General features: G+C 38.3%; 1 protein-coding gene across 1 annotated transcript; it reads right to left on the bottom strand.

The window, feature by feature from the left end:
• Window positions 1–390: 390 nt before the first annotated feature.
• LOC114358320 (U4/U6 small nuclear ribonucleoprotein Prp31-like) lies at window positions 391–15541 on the bottom strand. Its single transcript, XM_028312253.1, has 3 exons — window positions 15521–15541; window positions 13405–13629; window positions 391–520 (listed from the first exon to the last, which is right to left on the bottom strand). The coding sequence occupies exons 1-3, from the start codon at window positions 15539–15541 to the stop codon at window positions 410–412; spliced, it is 357 nt and encodes a 118-aa protein (XP_028168054.1). The 3' UTR covers window positions 391–409.
• Window positions 15542–16817: the final 1276 nt, after the last annotated feature.

Raw genomic sequence — 16817 nt, 5'->3', positions numbered from 1 at the left:
TTTAATGCATCTTGTGAATATCGGCTACTGTAAGGCTGGGTTGCACCATCTTACTTTAACTCTACACAAAAAACACCGGTTAACGTTACAGTTACGGTCAAAGTTAGGTGGTGCAATTCAGCCTAAGATGGGACTATCTAAACTTTGTTATAAAAAGAGTTACTAAGCTTTTATGATGGGATGATTTTTGTGATACTAATAACAAAACAGTTAATCTTAGAATCTAATTTATTGCAAATAAATCGCGATAATCAAAATTAACCCTACAAAATTAAATCTAAGGTCCATATTATTGAACGACACTCAAAAACGTTTCAGAACTGTGATTAATCAAAAAAGTGAATCACATTCTTGAATTTTGGAATCAAGTATTGAGTGTCATTAATCCTAATTACTGATTCAATACATTTTATGTGGTTTTCTTCCCAACTGACAAGAATCCTGATGTGTTTGAAAAGTATTTGGCGTTTGCTTCGTTCACCCGCGTCTCCGCTGCTTGAGGATTGACTATTTCCAGGCCCTGAAACAAATTAAAAAAACTTATTATTTTTTTACTTATTTTTTTATGACTTTCGTCAATAAAATTCTACTAATGTTTTTCAAAAAACAAAAGATACAAAGAATACAGTAAATGACACTATGTAGAAGGCAACATAATAATATGCTCTAAATATACATAATGATAAATGAAATGGAAGATAACATACGAAAACTAAATCATACATCAATTCAAGAGCCATAAATCCTGAAGGTATGGACATTGGACAACCATATTTTAATTTAATTTATGTTGTAGTTTTCTAAGCATAGTATCTGTTGGTTATGCACCCTATTACCAAATAACTTTCACAGTGCACTGATAGTAGGCGTACCACAGGGCTCCTGATTTACCGAATACCCGATTCATGATAACAGTTACGTGATCAGCTCAATTTCCGACTTACTGGCATTTTCTTATCTATTCCAAAAGGACTAATAAGGAATTTGTGCAGTATTGAAAAGTGAAAGTTAATATGTTTAAACGGCGGGAAAGTTAGGGCTGCCAGTCATTCCTGATATTAATACTAACGGATCTGTAATGCTTTAATCTCATAGGCTTCATCCTCATCCCGGGTGTGAGAATTTTATAAACCGCTCCAGGCGACAAACATGTAACTGCCGCTACTGCAGCAGCAAAATTTAAATATAACGGAATGTGCTGCCTTGCATAACTGCATGTGACTATTACATGATGACCTTTAAATGTAGATTATGTTAAAGCAAAAAATATGTAGTCTAAATAAAATAAATTATCATAGGAAGTGGCAATCAGATTTACTTCGATCTGAGACCGCCGTTCCCAGGTCAGCGAAATGCAAATTATAGAGAAATCAGTATTTCATAACTACATCGGAGCCAATTTACGGGTGGCAAGCCTAGGAAAGAGGTAAATGACACTTAATAATGTGCGTGGCTTTCCGGACTAACTTGATAACACTGGTAGCTTGTTGGTCTTTCGCTTGTCACTCAGCTTGATTAGGTATTAGATCTGGTATGTTTTCTTTTTTATTATTTTCTATAATAATTTTGACGTTCATAAGTGCCACTTGTGGTCTAAACTGAATAAATACTTTTGATTTTGATTTTTTGATTTTATGATTGCAAGCCGGCAACGCACACGCACGCAGCGTCTATTTTCACACTATTGTAAGGCTGAGTTGCACCATCTTACTTTAACTTTGACAAACGTCAAAAATCTGTCAAAATCCATACAAAAAGCACCGGTTATTGTTAATGTTACGGTTAAATTATGGTGGTGCAACTCAGCCTAAGTGTGGTCTGAAAACAGCTATCCTTGTTATGTGAATTCACACCGTTAGTCCATGTCCTAGTACATATAGCTTCCTATAGCAAATCAAAATTGAACCGGACGGATGCGCGGGAACTACCCATTAATTAATTAGCGAGCATTTTCCCGGCGAAGCTTCTAGAAATACACGCTGTTTTTGTTCTTCAATACTTACTGATTTGAATAACTGTAAATTAATTTATGCTTTCCTCTTTATGTGAAACTGAAGCTCAGATTAAATCTGAACATAAACCGTTACATGGAATACATGTGTTCAATCATCAGACGAGTTATTACGCGGGATATATGCATTCTGTTTTATCTTGGAATCAAAGTACGTAAATATAGGTCTGGCGTTTATACAGTGTGAGTCACGTTAAAGTGTACATATGAAAATAGATGAAACTAGACCTATTTTTATCGACAAAAAAGAGGTCAAAAATTTTTTGAGATTTTTTTTTAATTTTTTATAGAATTTTTTTTCTTCCAATTACTTATTGTAAAGAAAACGTAATAACTTTTGAACTAAGCGGTATATCCTGATAAAATAAAAACAATAATAAAGCTAAATAACGGACAATACTAAAAAAATACATAAAATACACAAAAAATGCCAACAAATAATAAAAAATGATACTTTTGAAAAAAATCTGCTTTTAAATTCGTGTTTTTTTGGTTATTTGATAAATTTCTCCAAAAAATGCCCCTATAACAGGTGGTTTTTNTAAAATTTTTGCTTATTAGTGTTAAGCTACCCACGCTTTCACTTGTTTTTGAAGGAAGAGGTGAAAACTAAAAATTAAAAACTTAAATCCTCGTAATTTTGCGAGAAATGGGTCAAGCCCCAAATTTGAAGTATTTTCATCGATAAAATTGTCCATAGATTACGCCCTTAAAGTTTGATCACTACAAGCCCGGACACACTGTATAGATATAGGTCAGTGCCTGAGGTATGGGAGCGGTACGGGAAGGCTCGTAGAGACGATGGCCGTTGGACGTGGCAGAAAAGTTCTCGAGTGGCGACCACGGGCTGGGAGACGTAGCGTGGGCAGGCCTCCTACTAGGTGGACCGACGATCTGGTGACGGTCGCGGGAAAACCCTGGATGCGGGCAGCGTAGGACCGTTCATTATGGAAAACCTTGGGGGAGGCCTTTGTCCAGCAGTGGATGTCATTTGGCTGAAACGACGACGAGAGGGGTGACATTGACATATTATTATTATGACGTGACAGAGCATACAAATCTGAAACGTCTTGACGTTTCAAAAACACCTTCCCTGTGTCCGCTTCCATACGTCAGGTACTGACTCATAAGCGCTAGACTATAGTAGTAGTAGTAGTTATAGGTACTTGTATTTAACACCTTCGCTGCCAGCCTAAAAATGGCACTGTTCCGTTTGGGCCATGGGGGACAATGATGGGCGACACTTTAACTTTCCGTTCGGGCCGCGTCGGACAATGATGACCGCGAGTCAGACCTATGTTCAAACCTCTGTATTAAGCCGATGGACAGAATTTCTTCAATAATTCTCATATAAGCTGACCCGCGCGGCTCCCAAGATTAGTGTACGTCACTTGGTTCTCAAGTAAAGCTCGGACTTAGAAAAAAAAATGTGGATAACGGTAGCGCAATGAAACATGGTAAGCATTTTTGCAAATGTATCAACTTTTTAGCAAGATAATAATGGTTTATTAATTAAAACATATCGTTTACTTATTTTATATAATTTATAATATGCAGGACAATAAAAAAAAACACTTTCATTGTTGAACAACCACTTTGTATGAAGGGTTGGTACAGGTACTAAGTTCTTTGTACAGCTACAAAACTTATGCCATTTAAAATCTTATTAGTGGCATAAATTATAGTACTTATTAGATACTTACACCTAGCAGGATTGTCGAGAAAAATAGATTTGTTAAATGTATGAAAAAAAAATTTTTCTCTTATCGATACTCTATTCTAGAACTTTTTTTATTATTCATGTAGGTCAAATTATTGGCATGTTAAATCAGCTATGTCATTATAATTATTTTTAATTTTAAGTATATTTTTAAATATTATTTGTAGATATACTGACAATTCAATAGTGTTCTGAAAAAATAACCGATCGAAAATGACACTACAGTGATGGATGAAAAATTCAAAATACAGTCAAACAATTTCTAAAACGTCAAGTCGCAAAAATTGGATTAATGACCCAGTTGATAGTAGCACCTTCCTGTAAATTTCATAATTATATGGCTGTCCAACGAGGCAAAAATGGGAACTAATAGTTCAGTATTGATAGTAGCGCCTTCCTGACAATGCCATAGCTGGGACGGCTCAGTTTTGGACAACTTTTATACGAATTATTGATAAATTCAATTTTTTAAATAAAATTTAAACCTTTTTTAATTAAAACAATTTGAAAAAAATCACTTTTAGCGTTCCTTTTACGGTATCATCGATTTATTTATTATTATTTTTAATCACTATTTAAGACTTATCCTGCTAGTTTCGTTTCTCATTTTATACCTCATAATATTCCTATTTATGCGTAATATAATATATCAAAAACGTACCAATGTACAACTCTTTATTTTTTTGGTTGTTCTCCTTTTTTTTTTGGATGCGAGCGGGGATGGTCGACTACATGACCGCGCGGCCCTACGGAACGGATTTTCGAATTTTCGCTCCCCGGGGCCATGGGGGTCAATGATGTCCGACGCTTAATAATTCGATGTAGAGACTCAAAAACAACCATATGTTAATAAAATCCTTTATTTATGTTTATAATGTAACGATTTAACAAAAAAAAACAATCGACGAAAATTGAAAAAAATTGAAATTTTTACTTGGCCTGGTAGGAAAGTGCAGTGTCGGACAACATTGACCGCGTTGGCGTTCAATGTGTTAAAGGCATTAGGCCTCTGCATTCCATAATGTACAATAAAGTTGTCTACACAAATCGTGACAGCGTGGAGTTTGTTTTATTGCATTAATGGGAAACAAAATAGGTCTGACTCCGAACCAGACAGAACATTCACCATTATACAATACTTGGAATGGAAATGCATCACGAGCTGGGACTTTTACTTTTCCTCTAGTACCTACATAAGTACATGATATGAAAAGTTGTTATATTTTGTGATATTACTGTGGGAAAACGCGGATAGAAACCAAATAGATTGTAGAAATAAATTATCATAGTTTATTATGGCAGGGTCGCATTCTTACGATACATAAATGGGCATAAAGGCGAAGAAATAATAGCTGTATTTATTAAACCAATCGACAAAGCACATATTAATCAAAGGCGATAAAATATGAGTCTTGTACGCATTCGTTTAATTCATGCCGCTAAATAAAAGAAACATTAACAGCGGAAAAATAGCTGTCGCTGCTAATATAGCTGCCAAATTCCAAATGGACAAATGGAAGGTGACAGTTGACATTGGAAATCACTCAGAAATGACAGTTCATGATTGAGATCACAAAAAGGAAAATTGAAAAAAGTGAAGTTCTGGATGATAGCAATAATTAGGGTGCGCACACACGGGCGACTTTTGTCGCCGTAACTGTTTTGTCACTCATACCAATTACAAAGTCCATGGAGTTGTATAGGTGCGCGTACTCAGCGACACGTGACAGTGACAGAAACTTTTTTGTCACCAAAAGTTACCGTGTGCGCGAGTCCTTATTTGCCACATTTTTCACAAATATAATACACGCTGTCTTCATCGTCATACTCAGGTAGACAAGTAAGGCAATTCCAAGCAATGGCCATTCTTTAATTCGCCCACAATGTAGTCTACTAATTAAACGTCATTATGAAAATGGACGCAACTCCGTTTAACCAGTTCCATATAAACGTATGATATAACCGACAGGTTTCCCGATTAAGGCAAGGACTTTTGATTTCCTTCTACTCGTATCGATTCAGGAATATGAATGAACTCAGAAGTTGGTACAGCTGTTCATTAATATTTTTAAGTCTGTCTTGTCAAACGCGTTCAAATATAAACTTTCAACAAACAACAGGAATACTTTGATTCTAAGTTAAAACTATAAATGCCAAAATATACTCGACAGCCAGTGAACTGCTTTATCTCTTTATTGAGACTGTTTAGAGAACACGGTGAATGAATTACAAATCGGTTCGATTCGATTGTCAACATCGATCATATTTTTGCATCATGATTTCGATTTGAAAGAAAACCAATTATTGTATATTGAACACAAAAACGAATGTAAACAAAAGAGCCGAACCACAGAATAATGTCAATGCAATAAATTTGTGAGAAACGATGCCAAAGGGTCGATTATTAATTCCTAAAGAAAATTATCTAACGGTCAATTAATTACGAAGCCAATAGTAATTGTGATTCATCTCTATCGCAAGCAAGGGCATGGCGCAACAATAGTCAATTAAATAAGAGAAAACGCTATAACAACTGAAAATGCCAAGAATAGAATAAACAAAAGCTATCCACCAGCTGCCTTAATTGTTTCTTGTAAAATATTGCTATCACGGTGCAGATAGTAAATTAATTTCAACAGTTGAATTATGTGGATGGAAGAAGCAACTCGAGATTGTAATTATAGAATTTATGATTAAACGGAATGAAATATACGATGTTTTTTCTACGAAACTGGTGAATGTTGATGATGAGAATTTATGGAAAGATTTAATTTGATTAAATTAATGGGATTTCAATAATAAAATCCTCTTTTTATTTCAAAACGCTCTCATCGAGATTTTTGCAAGAGATTCATAGCTAATTTTTGTGCCATTCCAATTTTTCAACATTTTGTCTCGATTTTTTTGTGGACCAACACAGAGACCTTCTACATAATGGCTGCCACCATTTGTTAATGCTACACAATAACAAATGACGGTCGCCTTATTCAATCGAATCGAACACCACGCGGTTTCATGTCAGATGAGCGTTTAAGATATTAGAACTCCCCGGAACGGGCCATTAGGTACGGCTGAGCTACGGGCGGGGCGCAATCTCGCTGATTGCTATCTAAGGTAACGGGTCTGGATGTGCCTTAACGCCGATCGCTGGGAGGGCGCCACTAATAACCCCCATTTCCCACCCGGCCGTGTTGTTAAACACGCTTGCGAGAACAACATTCTAGGGATTTTAAGGTGACACTGACAGGTTTTGCAACTTTGTAAGGCCTGTAATTTGGACGTGGAGCTGACAATGTTTTTGGTTGTTGGTGGCTTGATTCTAAAGGTACCTAAGGGCCTGCCTGGTTTACCACTTGATGATAAAGTCCCTATTAAATAAGAATTTATGTCACATGTCTTTATCTATCTATCTGAAATTTCATCAGAGGCCCATTAAACTAGCCTGTAATTGTTTTGCAGGTAATGATAATTTAACAAGAAATACCCAATCATTAATGAACAAGGTCTCTGATAAGCAAAAATTAGTATCTGCTGTCCTAAATATTTTGATGCCGAAGATAGAAAAGAAATATAGATGAAGATAAAGAAGATATTGAGAGCATTATTCAGGTTACATTCGTGGCTTAAAACTGTACGCTAGGTGAATTTAAGCACGCTGCAAAAACTGCTTACGACTTTATCTCTAGATTTGAAACGTGACAAAATTCTAAACTGGAACGAAAGTGACATTTTGGGTCTTGCAAAAAATTAGCATGTCATCGACATAGAATCCCGATATAGCAACCAGATGGAAGGTCAACGGAATGTTTTAATAACAAGCGTATCTTGCAGACGCTATCTGCAATCTAAACGTTAACATGGCATTAAAGGGTTAGTACTCTCATAGCACAAATACCAATCGCGAAATGTCCTATCTAAGCGGTGAAAGTTCCCTCTGAAATACCATCGGACAATTTACTCGGTGCCCGCTGCCTGCATGCAGCACTTGTAAATGACCACTGCATTATGTGCCGACAGACACCGCTGCACTAAAAATAAACGCACCATAGGGATAGATACACCTGACGCAGTTTCTACTTTCCCTTCGTCCCACGACAGTTGTATATTTCAGTAGTCAACCGCTCGCTATTTACGAGTCTGAATCTTTATTAATTTAACGATCCGAATGTCTATGGATTTATGGGCAAGGAAAGGGAATTCTCAAGATATCTCCCACGTAATTGTAGAACAAGGCTGAGTGATAGTGTCATAACATTCCTTCCTGGACACCTCCATTTAAACAATGTCGGTCATGAATCTAGTTATCCAATGCACTCATGCTTTGAAAGCCATAAAAGTATATTCAATTAACAACGCTACACTGCACTTTGGACATTAAATAAGTTTACATTAATTATAAAAATGCATGTGGAAAGATTATTGTTATTCCATGCCATGGCCCCAGAAAGTAATAAAAAGCAAATAATTGGAAGTTATTAATTTTTACAAAACTCCAATTATTAGTGGCTACAGTCGTAATGAAAGCAATAAAATAATATCATAACAACATATTAGATACATATATTTAACATTTACCGTCTTTTGCAATTAAGTTTGAGAATGTTCAATACATCACATTATAATTGAAATAGGCCAGTAGAATTAAACACAAAAATTGATTAAATCGGAAATAATTCCTACAAAAGATTTTTTTGCTTTAATGGCTTCATTGGTTGCCCATTAAGACTCTCCTAAGTTTTCGACTTCGACGGAGTTGTGCTAAAGTGGTGGGGGCCCCTGAAAGGGGCGTTTTTTCGGTTTTCCGGTTATACCGCGTAAAGGACTTACCCTATCAAAAAGTGGTCTTCATGACGGTTAAAGGGCACTTAATCCTGCATTGAATAAGACCAAATTCATATGTTTTGGACAAACCGTTCTCGCGCTAAAGTTCGTCAAAATAGAAAATATACGTATAATTAATGACCCTCTCCACGTCCAATGGCTTGTTACCCACATGCTTCCAAGCCTTGTAAAAGGTCGCCTTAACCAGTGTAACCCTAACAAGGCTCACGAGTTTGATTCGCTTATCCTCGTTCGTCCCAGCCGTTCCTTAACTGCGGTTGCTGCACCTCTTCCTGGCACTCTCCTGAACGACTCTGTGTTACCTAATGTGGCTGCCCCTCTTCCTTGTACCCTCCTGTACGATTTCATTGCTTAGCCATATGCCTGGTCCAAGGTTCGACGCCACAAAATCAACTTCGTACGAGTGAAAATAGTTTAAATACTATTTCCCGTGCTTGCAACATTTTTCTTTACTGCTTCGCCTCTATTAGTCGTAGAGTGATTGTATATATCCTATAGCCTTCCTCAATGTATGAGCTATTCAACACAAAAATAATGATTTCAATCAAACTAGTAATTCTTAAGATTAGCGCGTTCAAACAAACAAACAAAAAACTCTTCAGCGTTTTAATATGAACTTGTTGTTGTTGATTTTTGGCGTCGAACCTTAGACCAGGCATACGGCTAGGCAACGTAGTCATGCAGGAGGATACAAGGAAGAGGGGCAGCCACAGTAGGTAACACAGAGTCGTTCAGGTGAGTGCCAGGAAGAGGTGCAGCAACCGCAGTTAAGGAACGGCTGGGACGAACAAAGATAGGCGCATCAAGCTCGTAAGCCTTGATAGGGTTACAATGGTTGAGGTGGCCCTTTTCAAGAATTGGAAGCCTGTCGGTAACAAACCATTGGACGTGGAGAGGGTCATTAATTATACGTATATTTTCTACTTTGCCGAACTTTAGCGCGAGAACGGTTTGTCCAAAACATATGAATTTGGTCTTATTCAATGCAGGATTAAGTGCCCTTCAACCGTCATGAAGACCATTTTTTGATAGGGTAAGTCCTTTACGCGGTATAACCAGAAAACCGAAAAATTGCCTCTTTCGGGGGCCCCCACCACTTAAGCACAACTCCGTCGAAGTCGAAAACTTAGGAGAGTCTTAATGGGCAACCAATAAAGCCATTAAAACAATAAAATCTTTTGTAGGAATTATTTCCGATTTAAAAGCTAATTCTACTGGACTAAAAAAGAACTACCGGTCAATTACCGATGTCAAGACAATTTAAATAAAGTTTGAAAGCAGGTGTAATCATCCATTACAGCATCTATCATTTCACTAATATAAAGCTGTGAACCGGCAAGCAGCTAAATTAAATCGCTATTAGCGGAGTATCAACCGTTATGCAGCGATAAGCTGTAAGTGTGGTCACGATGAAAACATTAAAGGTACCGTGCTAGGGCACAGAGTAAAGGTAGGGTTAAAACGCTAAATAACGGCCATTGAAGGCGGCGGCTCAAGGGCGAGATAGACGTGAGATAACGTGGTAATGATGCCTCTGGTAGGGCTACCAGGCCAAACGGTAAGCTGGCTTAACTAGACACTGGTTCTATTGAAGTCATGAGAGTTGCCCAATTTAAGCCAATGGTGTTACAAGGTCTTTTGTAGACAATGAAACCTGTCTTTGAATATGAATGAAGCTTGAATGATACGGGCAGATTGGACAGACTCATTTGAATACCATAAGCCGCCTACGCTGGTGACAGGGTTCATTTCATCTCCTCACGTATAACGAAATCACTTCATCTTTTCACCACCCACTACAGAGTTCCTCGTCCCCAATTCTTTTTACAATTATTTTTGAGGCGTGCGACTAGTAAAAAAAATAATAAAAAAATATTTCGTTGTTAATATATCAATAAGCCAGTTTTGTTAATTCTAATAAATGTAATTCATTATGCGACATGTTCACTAACTGAACAAGCTCGTAAAATTATGATTTAAAAAATATTTTAGTTGCAACTTTGCCTCGGGATTTAAGTTGTAAAACTGTCACTGAAATTGCCGATCCCAATAAGTATTACCTGCCTGTAATTTTACCTATGTTGTTACAATACTCAGTCGGGTGTATTTGAGAGAATTTTAACCGACTTTTTGACTCAAAAACAGCACTGTTTATGTCAGTTTTATAATGCGAAGAAAAGACAAAAACACAGCGGTGATCCTTTACTTTTATCCACTGAAGTGGGATTACAATACAGCTAAATACAGCCCTACCCGTTAGCATCACAATGTTCGCGATCGAACTGTAACGAGCGGGATAACTTCCATCGAATATAGCGAACTATACCAGGCAGTGTGATGAATAAAGTTATTGAACCTGGCCGTCATAGGAACAACTTGTTACTTGTTGTTCTTGCACGAAACAAGTCTATTTTGTGCTATGGCAACCCTAACCTTTTGGTATTTGCAACCCCAGATTTGTGGAGTTCGTGAAACAATAATGACACAGTACAAATTGTAGTCGCTTAAACCAACTTTAAGATTAACGCCAGACTAATTAGATTAGTCTAAGATCTGGTTGCGATTAAGTCGCATCGAATGCGAAACTTGGAGGTAGTGAAACAATCACTCATGAATCGAAATCGAATGTTACATTGTTTGTATCCAGACACAGGACTAAGTAATGCATTTCCTTTAATCAACCCCTATCCAAATCTGTCCGTCAACTCTCAAATTCAAATCTGTTTTCGATCAAATATCCACAATTTTCGATTCCATTACACTTTGTCATAATATCGAAAACCGAGGATATTTTGACCGAAAACAAATTTGACAGTTGATGGACGGATTTGGATTAAGATTGATTATAGAAAACAGGAATAAAAGATATCAAATACTACTTCAGTACTTATTGTTTTTCGTTATTTTTCTAGCATTGGAAGCTCATAACTCAATTGTTTGTAATTGATTGATAGATTTTGACGTGTAGTACACGTAAATAATTTCAGTGTAGAGTCAAGCTCTTTATTTTTTGAGTCCTATTTTGTAACTGTACGTACAGTTGATTACATCCTCTATCAGCAAGATACTGTAAAAACTGATATGTATAAACACATGCAATTTCCCATTGTCTACGTTTGGGGCCGACAAGAGACTACATGTATCTATTGTCCGTTGTAATTACACAGATAAGATACGACCAAAAAGTTGCCATCATCACGTATAATGTGAAGCCGAACGTTTTCTAAAATGGTCAATTTGGGTTCAGTCAACTTTACAAATGCCAGGCGGTAATAACCCTTAAACGTTGAAGTTTAGGGCGTGAATAATTGGCTTTATGGTCTCTGTAGATGACCCCTTTTGAGTCTTATCTCTATTGACATAAGGTGACAATGTGGAGCAGTTTCTTAGGCAAGATAGTCGATTGTACAAACAAACGAAATGCACGCGAGTAAACTGTGTACACCGACACAATTTTTTCACGGCGCCGCATAACGTGTACTTATGTAATCTTATACAATTTAACACATACGCACAACTGGTATTAACCGCGTGGGATTCAATGGGCTAGCAAAGTGCTCGTTACGATCGGTCCCACAACCTGTCAGTTTGAATTAGATGCACTACTTCATATGCCACGGGTATCAACATGCGAGAAATTGTAACGGAAATTATGCACTTCAGATAACATTGTTCGGTGCGGCATATAACTATGACCCTAATTGATACGATGTTTCTGTCTATCTTCTGTCTGTCTGTTAATAAATTTGACATTTGGAACCACAACAGTCTATACTGTAAATGTTCGGTTTCAGACTCCCCGCAGATTTCAGACTTTCAGTCGGCCGACAGTTTGGTCAGTTTTTAATTTGTACGAGAAATAGATCGATACCAAATCGATGTAATGTGCGCACTTCCATACATGTTCATATTGATTAAGAGCTCTATCAAACTATCGGTCAGCATACAGTCTGTAGTTTGCGGGGTGTTTTTAAGTAAGAAAAAGTTCTAATCCTCTATTAGGCTTATAAAATATGTCATGGGGCCTTAAAAATATGCTAAACCCTTATAACTGTCACAATGGGGGTCCAGTGTATGGGTGCCACAGTCATGTCAACTGTGTAAGTCCATATTACATTTGCGACTATAGATTTTGTAGAAATATCAAACTAACCTGCAAAGGCGTGAACGCCACCGAAGACGCGGTACCCGACACCTGCCTCCTAATACTGGTGGCGCCCCCATACTGCTGCTGCTTCTGCAGATTCTTCTGGAGAGTCTTGCTGATCCGCACTTTGGTCTTCTACCAACTGCATAATCTAAATCTAAACAATCGAATACCAACCTGCAAAGGCGTGAACGCCACCGACGACGCGGTACCCGACACCTGCCTCCTAATACTGGTGGCGCCCTCATACTGCTGCTGCTTCTGCAGATTCTTCTGGAGTCTTGCTGATCCGCACTTTGGTCTTCTACCAACTACATAATGTAAATCGAAATAGTGGAATACTAACCTGCAAAGGGGTGAACGCCACCGAAGACGCGGTCCCCGACACCTGCCGCCTAATATTGGAGGCGCCCCCATACTGCTGCTGCTTCTGCAGATTCTTCTGGAGTCTTGCTGATCCGCACTTTGGTCTTCTACCAACTACATAATCTAAATCGAAATAGTGGAATACTAACCAGCAAAGGCGTGAACGCCACCGAAGACGCGGTGCCCGACACCTGTCTCCTAATACTGGTGGCGCCCCCATACTGCTGCTGCTTCTGCAGATTCTTCTGGAGTCTTGCTGATCCGCACTTTGGTCTTCTACCAACTACATAATCTAAATCGAAATAGTGGAATACTAACCTGCAAAGGCGTGAACGCCACCGAAGACGCGGTACCCGACACCTGCCGCCTAATACTGGTGGCGCCCCCATACTGCTGCTGCTTCTGCAGATTCTTCTGAAGGGTCTTGCTGATCCGCACTTTGGTCTTCTCGTCTATTTGCGGCAGGCGCACGCGGCCGGTGCTCGACTTGCCGATGGTTCCGCGCGTGTAGCCCAGGTCTTCTTGGTACGCGTCGTCTTCAATCTGTGTAAGGAAATTTAATATTTATGAAAATAAGGAATACATAATAGGCACAGCACCTTAAAAGGTTTCTGCGGCAGTAGAGCAACGCTGGAGGGATGGCACATGATAAGACAGAGATGCTGCTACAGTATTCACGAGTGAAGCACATCTGGGGTCGCTAACGTTTGACGTAACAAAAACACACTCTCCTAGCTTTAGGGTCTCTACACAAACACAGCTTTTAACGTGCCGGCGGTGTTAGGATTTTATTTTTTTGTGTATCGCATACTTATGTAAAACTTCAAACGCGCACATCGACGCCGCGCTTAGAAAAACGTCGTGTGCATAGGCCCTTAGACCCCTTGATTCAAAACATGTTGAATTCTAAATTTTATATTTAATTTTAGTTTTGTTGTACTAGGTTTATTATAGGTTTACTATTTTAGTAAGATTTCGTGCTTGTCAGCACAGGTCGCTTGATTAATTTGGCTAATATTATAACAAGTACCTAATTCATTAATATTCGTTAATAACAAACATTTTTCAATCAACGTGACCAAAACTACAACAATACTTAGATACTTCCTCGTGTGTTTAAACGGACACATTAGTGTACTATAATTAACCGTCAACATATGATTTACAACCTTACTATGTTTGTACTTCGGTTATGTTTTGGTTCCTCGTGGCCTCATTCATCACAACACGAAAATATTCAATACTCATTCATTTATTGCTTTACCAAATTAGGACACATTCAAATTAGGTCTTACAATTCAGACAGTTTTACAATATGGACCCAGTTAGGGCACAGGAACATTGGAAGGAGGTTTAAGGAAATATTGGGTAAGTATTTCCCTATGCATTTTTTCGGGAACAAAAAAATAATAATCAAAAAACAAAATTCAACCACGCAAAGCGGCGGATCGAGCATATTATATCAATCAAATAGACCTAGTTAAAAAGAAAAGTTAGCAACAAACGATTAATTATATTAACGCACAGTCAATAACGAATTATGAAGACGTTATATTAGTGTAACAGGTAATGAGAATCTTTACATTAAACAAAATGGTTCGTGAGATGAAGAGGTAAACTATTATTTTTCCGCATCTGGGATTAAGTATAACAAGATGGTTTATGTGTTTGATTAACCCATTAACGCCCTCTGTACACACGTGTGTACACTTCTTTAAAATTTATTTCTGAACGCAACTTCTAATGTTAAGTCAAATTACTTGATAAAACCTAATCTAGATGTCGATACAAGGTAAGAAATATAAAAAAGTTGGAGGGTGGTGCAAAACTAAATGTCTAATTAACATTTTTTTCCGACCTTTTCTCAAAGTGACTGGCGCCGGTTGTGAAATAATACTGATATAATATATTTTAGCTATAATTTGATTCAACTCTACGTTTCAAGGTAAGTTTACATTGTAAACTATTATTATAAGCTAAAAAAATAATAAATATATACATATAACATACCAAAAATTGTTCAAGAATGTTGGTGTACACGCTTGTGTACAGTGGGTAAATGTATACTAAGAAAAACATTTTTTTCAAGACCTGGTTGATAATTGAAGATGTCACATTGATAACGTTTATCATCTCAAAACGAGTTTCAAGACTAGAGGAAGCCTTCGAATCCATTATGGCAGCTGAAGATGACGATACAGAGCTCAAATTGATCATCGTACCACCTGATCCTGCTGTTGTTAGTGATGAAGAAGAAGGTGCATAAGATGATTTGACTTCCTCGGTACTTTGAGATATACCAGGTACTATCGAGCTATTACGCCACCAACCTTCAGATGGAAGAGCCGGAGTGGGTCAGTAGCGATGAAGAAACTCTTTCAAGCCTTGGTCCGGCTCAAAAACGTGCTCGTAACGAAGTTGCTGAAAATCCTACTTGGAGAAAAATATCACCCATTTTTCTACTGCTCATGAAATCACTCAAACTAGTGGATATGGCGGTCTCAAATGCATGGCGCTTATATGTACTTACCGTGTAAACCAAAAACACAACGTACTTGGATCAATTGGCTTTTAGGTGATCTATTGCCAGATCGTATTTACCCAATAATAAAACGAAGACGCGGCCATCATCGTCAACATCATATTTACAGTCAAGCAATGGAGGGCATAACGGTATTGTAAACCCTCTTAGGTGTGTTATTTGCCATAGTATAGCGTTGGCGTTGCTCTAAATGCATGAAAACGCTTTGCGTAGAGCGACCTTGCTTCGGGAAATTTCTCACCTGATCCGCCCATTGTACACACCTGTGTACTAGAGGTGGGCGCCACGCCGGCGCGCCGCCGCCGCCGCGAATTTTTTCACGCCGCCGCCGCCGACGACCAGCTGTCGGCGCGCCGATACTGATAATGTACAATTAGAAATTTATTCCTCTCCAATACTGTACTAATTAGTGTTTCAAACGCAGAAGAACTATTTTTTTATTGACTTGAGCGGCTATTCTAGTTCAATAAAGTCCTATCCTAGTATCACTGCGACCGGTACCGATCTAATGTGATCGCCGCTATTTTTCTTACAGTTCGCCTCCGAGTCCTGCATCCATTAGGAATTGCAGTATCTTTGCTCGTGTAAGCTCCGCTTGCGCATCAAAGGCCGCAGTCCGTGAGAATGTGTAGTGGCGTTTCATCTGCCTCTTGGCACATCCTGCACGTTCTTGATTCGGACAGTCCCATAGTGGACAAGTGCTTGTCCAGTGAAGGCTCGAACTAAGATGCGCATTTTGATCCTACTCAGTCCTATGATCTGCTTAGAGCATTTTCGGTCATAGGCTTTTATAAGAGCTTTGGTGTCTGACCATGCCTTAAAGGATTTGTTTAAATAGATGTTCTCCAGGGTCATTCGAGCGAGACTTTTGGGAAAGCCACAAAAGGGTTCTGGACCATATTGTGTTCCCTCCGCTCCCGCTCTGGCCAGTTCGTCGGCATTTTCATTGTCCACGATTCCAGCGTGACCTGGAACCCATCTCAACGTTACTCTGTTACGTTTTCTTATGGTATTCAGTCGAATCATGCAGTTTTCTACCAACTTTGAGGTGATTAAGTTGGGAGTTTGAGGCCATCAGCGCGGCCTGACTGTCTGAGTTAATGTAAATTATGTGGTTGGCATAATTTTTCGCAGGTTAGCTTCCGCACATTCAATAATGGCGTAGACTTCTCAAAGATAGAGGCAAATT

Source organism: Ostrinia furnacalis, unplaced genomic scaffold (assembly GCF_004193835.3).
Source record: "Ostrinia furnacalis isolate ACB-3 unplaced genomic scaffold, ASM419383v2 OfSCF3843, whole genome shotgun sequence".
Taxonomy (NCBI): domain Eukaryota; kingdom Metazoa; phylum Arthropoda; class Insecta; order Lepidoptera; family Crambidae; genus Ostrinia; species Ostrinia furnacalis.
The sequence above is the reverse complement of the archived record's forward strand: the minus strand, read 5'-3'. Positions and strand labels throughout refer to the sequence as shown.

Coding starts and splice junctions, on each gene's coding strand:
- LOC114358320 (XM_028312253.1), bottom strand. CDS start 15,541: ATGGGTGATATTTTTCTCCAA. Junction 13,630..15,520: donor TGGGTGATATTTTTCTCCAA/GTAGGATTTTCA, acceptor TTCCTTACACAG/ATTGAAGACGACGCGTACCA. Junction 521..13,404: donor TGGCGTTCACGCCTTTGCAG/GTTAGTATTCCA, acceptor AATTTGTTTCAG/GGCCTGGAAATAGTCAATCC.